The sequence below is a fragment of the Hippoglossus stenolepis genome, chromosome 21 (genome assembly GCF_022539355.2).
Source record: "Hippoglossus stenolepis isolate QCI-W04-F060 chromosome 21, HSTE1.2, whole genome shotgun sequence".
In the NCBI taxonomy this organism is placed as follows: Eukaryota; Metazoa; Chordata; class Actinopteri; order Pleuronectiformes; family Pleuronectidae; genus Hippoglossus; species Hippoglossus stenolepis.
This window is the reverse complement of record NC_061503.1, coordinates 3,021,321-3,027,320: the sequence shown is the minus strand read 5'-3', so window position 1 is coordinate 3,027,320 and position 6,000 is coordinate 3,021,321. Positions and strand designations below refer to the sequence as shown.

Below are 6,000 nucleotides of genomic sequence, written 5' to 3'. Positions count from 1 at the left end.
CTGATATTTACGAGTTGGTGCCATTTGGTGTAGATCCATATAAAGATCCAGATTTTGTAAATTTAAACATGGTTTCATTAGGGGACACACGTGTCCTTCTAATTATTATTATTATATAACTACAGTCTTGTATAGTTGCTCATTAAACTGTTCCACATCTGTTACTTGCTTTGAGTTGTGTTCTCCCCTTTCTTCAACCTTCACCACATTACCCACTTATAGTGAACCAGGCAGAGGATCCCGACGAAGTTGTTCCTCAGCTCCTTGTAAAGAGAACATTGTGTTAGGCATTGTGCTCCTCCATCAGCACAGGAGGGGCAGGGGCCTGTCCTCTTTGTCCCCCGATGGCTGCTGATGTGATTTGAAAGACCATGACAAGTCACGGTAACCCTGACAGAGCTTCCCCTGTGTGCGGCTGATAAGCTTTGTCTGTATCACGGAAAACAACGCTAAGTGAGCCGGGCTGTTTCGGATGCTCTGTCAAGGAAACGCTACCATGAGATCTCGGGTGATTTCTCTGTGGTGCTGGCGTTATTGAGCACGCCTGTAAGGGTTATATTGACATATCAACACATTTAATATGGAACGGTACAAAACAGGTACAGATACAATAAGTCAGATCCTCATATAGTGAAGCATTTTCCAAAGTGAACTTTTCAGACACATTTATTGGGCTGATAACATTACTCAAACACAGTGTATGACCATTGTAAACAATAAAACAGAAAAAAGGCATCAGCTCAGACTGAGAACTGCTCCAGAATTCAAAGTGTGCCAAGCTTTTTAAATTTCTCAACTCCTCTTGATATATCTTTTCAATGTTAATTCATTACGTTTCTTTACATATTGATTTTTCTGCAGTATTGATAATTATAATATGTACAAACGAGGCCAAGACACTGGTTGCTCTGAGGCCGTAAGAAAGCCTGTAAATATTTACTCGTCTCCCATGACATGACTCTAGTTTTGGAAAATGACAAGGTAAGGCGGTGTTCCCTCTCTGTTGGTTTTTCGCTGACTGCATGCCTTGTTCGTGACTGTAATGAAACGTCCGTGTGAATCGAGGTGACTTCACTTTTAAGTCTTGACCGGCAGGGTGGGGGCAGTGACTTAGTCCTTGGATTTTCCCGTTGATAGCAACATCTTTATGTACAAAGGCTTTAAAGTCCCAACGTTGTCCTAGTGGTTGGGAGGCTATCAAATAAATGCTTCAACTTTTTTTTTTTTTTTAAGTTTCTTTCCAAGTGTCTTTTTTTTTGTTTTCTCCCAAAAAAGTATTGGTATCAAAATGTCCGTATAGATATAGTCGTACAGTGGGGGAAAGGACTTGTTAGCATGTGTTAGATCGAGGGTTCAAACAGTTCTGTATGTATGAAAAGAGGAGTCTCTTTGCTCGCAATGCAAAGTCCCTTAATTCGGATAATGTCTGGTGTTTGTCTTTATACAATGCCATGAAATAATCTTAGATGAGATGCAGCCTCAAACCAGGGTTCACCTCCTCCGTCCTCCCCTCCTTCCCCTCGCCTCGTCCCGCTCCTGCTCTCCATCTCTGACACTCGTTTTCCATGCTCATCCAAGGGAGGCTACTTTAGCAACCACTCGTTCACTGGAAGAGAGGAGAAGGACAGGAGTGAGAATAGTGATTTATATATGCGGCTCTCACCACAGTTCAACTGCTCCCCCCCCCCAACACACACACACGCACACGCACACGCACCATATTTCATCTTTAGCAATTACATACAGTTTAAAGAGGAACGGCACTCTAGTGAATGGAATGAATGAGCCTTGGTAAGTGGTGGTAGGTGGGTGCTGTTTGGGGAGGGGAGGGGGTGGGGTCTGAATTGTTTTCATTACGATTTGAATGGCAACCTTGACAGAAAATTATACCGGGCACAAGGAGACGCCAAGAACCCGAGTAAACATTGTAATTCGATGAAAAGGAGCCTCTCTGCTGTGAAAGAAGGGATTTATTAAGAGAGTGCTATCATAATCATATTTCCTTTCATCGGGCGTGACAAATAAAACAGTAAACAAACAAATACATACACAACATTATTAGCTCCCGACCTCCCCTGGGGGGGGCAACTGTGTCTTGGTGCTTGCGCTCTAAAGGTTGACAGTACACAAATAATCAGAGATATATTTTCCCTTTTTAAGTTCATTTCAAAGGCCTTCAAATCTCCAAACAATTAAGCAAGCAGTTCTGCAAATGTTTATTTGGCTTTCTATGTCTTTGTTTTATTTATTTATTTATTTCCTGGTTTGCTCTTCGAAGTTTGTTTGCTGAGGAGGGTCTGAGGTGGATGGGCAGGCTCGAAATCTCCCCACAACTGCTGCACTGAATAAGAATTTCATCTTTTAAGGTGCGAAAGAAGGTTGAGTCAAGCTGCACAGGGAAAGAATATGAGAGAAAGAGAGAGAGAGAGAGAGAGAGAGAGAGAGAGAGAGAGAGAGAGAGAGAGAGAGAGAGAGAGAGAGAGATGCAGACGGAAAGACAATCATGATGCGTGTCCGCCACAGTACAGCAAATCCTGGGGGCAAAAAAAGAAAAAGAGGAAAATAACACAGTGACTAGCGGAGACTTGGGCTACCTCTCGCCTTAAGCGTATTTTCGCTTCAGGGGTGAAAGGGAACATTCTGTGCACCAGATATATTGGCTGAAACAGAGCAGAGGAGATGACAGACTGCGGGCAACACCTCCCAGGTTGCAGTGAGCTGTGACAAGCCAGATTTTAGCCAGTTCTGTCAGTCAGAGCCAAACAGGTGTTCTGACTGTCCATGCCGTCTCACTTTGTGCCGCCGTTTCATTTTCTCCTTCACTTTAACAACCACCAGCTGACTCTCAGCTCAGCAATCCCATTTGATATGAAGTTCATCAATTATAATAGTGAGCCCAGATCAAGCAATAATCCCCTGGAATTCATGTAGATGCCGTTTCTAAAACAAATTACATCGGGAGATTTAGGAGGAATGTTCGCCCCTGAAGCTGAGTTTAGCGAGTGAAAATACATTTTGCTTAATGACCAAAATATACATCTTGTCAGAAGTTCACAGGACGTAAATAGCTCAGAAGCTACAACATATCTGGGTTTAGCGAATTAACACCTTTGAAGAGAATTGCCATGCATTTTAAATTATAATTCTGCTATACTGCAACTTGGGCCTTATTGTTTCAAGTTCCTTCCACTATTCCTATCATTAATATAAAATATTGTTCTCATCAAAGTGACTGCTGGGATGTGGGCAACATTGCTAAAAAGGTAACCTCATGGAGCCCCGACACTGACAAAAGGCAGTGAGAGGTTGTCAGGTAGTTTAAAAATGTAACTGAATATAAATACGTAATTAAAATCAGACTGAGGAATATTTTAATGATGCCTGCAGGGAAATATCTTTGTTACAACTGCTCAACGCTCAGTTAGGAAAGAGGAAGTAAATAAGTAAATACTTGTTTAAAATAGTCAATGTACAATGCAGATGTGCAAAAATGTATGTGCAAGGAAAAGTCCAAAAATGGAAAAGTACATTAACAGTAAATTTACTGTGATGTGCCAAGTTGTATAAAAAAAAAGTGTAATGTGGGTCAATGATTTAAAGTAGTTTAGCAGCAGAATACTGATGGAAATGTGCTGAAAGAGGAGAAATGGCCAAAGGAAAGGAGGACCTCCTGTGGAGCTCTTCAGCCGAGAACACAACTGCCGCCCCAGTGCTGCTGCACGGCATTTGACAAACATCAAGTGCTGCACCTAGCACCAACAGGAAGCGTCAAGTTGCAGCATGCCAACAGCACCAGCTTCCGCTCTCTTGGGAAATAGTGTTTTGTTCAGAGCAAGCAAGGCTGGGAATAGGCCAGTTGCGTGAGTGGCCCAGCTTCTGTGTGGGTTGTACATCTAAAATAATAGTGGTGGCTGTTAGTCTCTGGCTGTATGTGCTCCTCTGGCTCAGCAGAGTACTCTTCAGAGGGTGGCCAACATTGTTGATGATGGAGAAAAGTCTTAATGCCATCGTCCTCTCTACAACTACATGCACCCCTAGAACTGAGCCAGTCTTCTGAGTCTTTTTGAGTCTGTTGATGTCAGCCACCTTCAGGCTTCTGCCCCCGTCCACTAAAGCGTTGGACCTTGCCCATAGAGGCACCCTTATCACCTGGTGCGCCGGAATGGACAACAGTGGTGTCACCGTTGATGGGTGGATATTGATCAAAGTGGACAATGTCAGGCTACATGTCAAATCTATTGAAGAAACACTTAAGCTCATTGGCTCTGTCATTGTGACCATCTGACTGCAGTCCCTGTAACCAATGATGGTGCTTCTTCCTCTCCAGACCTTCCTGGTCTGCCTCAGCCTCTGCTCCATCTTCCTCTTACAGGCTTCCTTTCCTTGTCTGATATTCACTGACGGCTTTTTCTGGATCCTATTTACTGCCTCCCTGCTCCCTGACCTGACTGCTCTATTCTTCTCTTTTAGGAGTGCTTTGATGTCCCTGGTCACCCAGGGCTTGCTCTTGGGAAAACTGTTTTGGCTGAAGCAGATTTGTCCACACAGAAGTCGAACAGCCTGTCTTTCAGTGCATCTATGGCCTCACCAATAGGCATGGGAAATACATTCCAGTTAGTACATCGAAAGTGGTCTTTTAGAGCAGTGTATGTCTCCTCAGATCACAACCCCTTCAGTCTTGACGGGGGTGGGATGATCATTGACATGGGTTCATGTTTTTGGTCTGAAGATGAACGAGGTTGTGTTTGGATCTTGTAGGCTGAGGGAGATCGATGGCGCTGCACTGGTGGTGCAGTCCACAAACTGAGTAAATGTGAGAATTCTCAGCCCGTTAGCTCCTTTTTAGTGTCTTGTCCCACATTCACTGTTAAGTGACTGAAGCACAGTATGGATGGTGCAGTTTTGTCATGAACATTAACTCCAGCTACATTTTGGTGGAACTCCCCTTTTTACCTACTGATTACAGATAGAAAGGTATGAAGTATAAAGTTTTATACTTTTTTCATTTTGTTTTAACAATCAAAGTAACTGAATTACCCAGAGTTGTAATCGATATGTAATCAATTCTTCATTTTGGGGCTACGTATAACCAGACCTAAACTGAAGAAAAGGTTATTGCACATCAGGAACATGTAAAAAGAAAAGCAGTGGAGGAAGATACTGATTGGTCTGGAACATAATATTAAAGAAAATCTCAAATGCAGGGGCATTTAAAGTTTCATAAACAAGTAAAACAACTTTAAATCCATTCTGAAAGGTAAAGGTAGCTTGTTCAATGTCTCAGGCAGTGCAGAACTGTGATACATTTTCTTTTCAGTTAAGATTCTGACTCCAGTTCAACTAGATGTTGCTTTTTTTTGGTAAACATTTAAACTCACTCAGTCGGAATCCCAATTTTGTGATGTGTGTTCTAAGTTCTCATTTAATTTTAAAAACGTTTTTACTCATCCACCCATTAAAGTCGGTGAGACAAGGAATGAGAGCAAGCAGCGCACCGGGGCCATGTGGGGAAACAGACGTGTGCATTTGTGTCATCAGCATTCAAATGGTAGTTGACATGGTGATGGTTAATCGTGTTTCCAAGTGGGAGCATGTATAATGAAAACTACAATGGGCCAGCAAAGCTTCCTTGAGGAATGCCATATTAATCACAATGACTCTCGGATATGTAAGAACGTAGCGCAGCAAAAAGTTAAAGTTGCCCCCCAACTTAACGCTGTCTACCCCTGAGACTCCAGAAGTGTTTTGTGGACTCAAACACTTCACCAACCCCTTCATCGGCACAGTGGTGAGTAGATAATGTGTGAATTAACATTTTTCAGTGAACTATCCCTTTAGGTAAAGACGGCCATGCTTTTAGAATCCACAATATTTCTCTGCTGCAAGAGGCAGATTAGAAATTAGAGGTTTGAGCTCTGACGTTTAACAACCTGCGGGGGAAGATGCCTTAATTAAGACAGCAGTTTACTATCGTTTCTTGGGGGAGTGCTTTCTTCCAAA

At 42.7% G+C, this 6,000-nt stretch overlaps 1 protein-coding gene across 1 annotated transcript in view; it reads right to left on the bottom strand.

Moving 5' to 3' along the window:
- Nucleotides 1–648: 648 nt before the first annotated feature.
- ca10a (carbonic anhydrase Xa) overlaps nt 649–6,000 on the bottom strand; it is a 242,363-nt gene continuing 237,011 nt past the window's right edge. Inside the window, exon 9 of the mRNA XM_035144864.2 lies at nt 649–1,606. Coding sequence (XP_035000755.1) covers nt 1,584–1,606 — 23 coding nt within the window. The 3' untranslated portion in view covers nt 649–1,583. The remainder of the gene's footprint in view (nt 1,607–6,000) is intronic.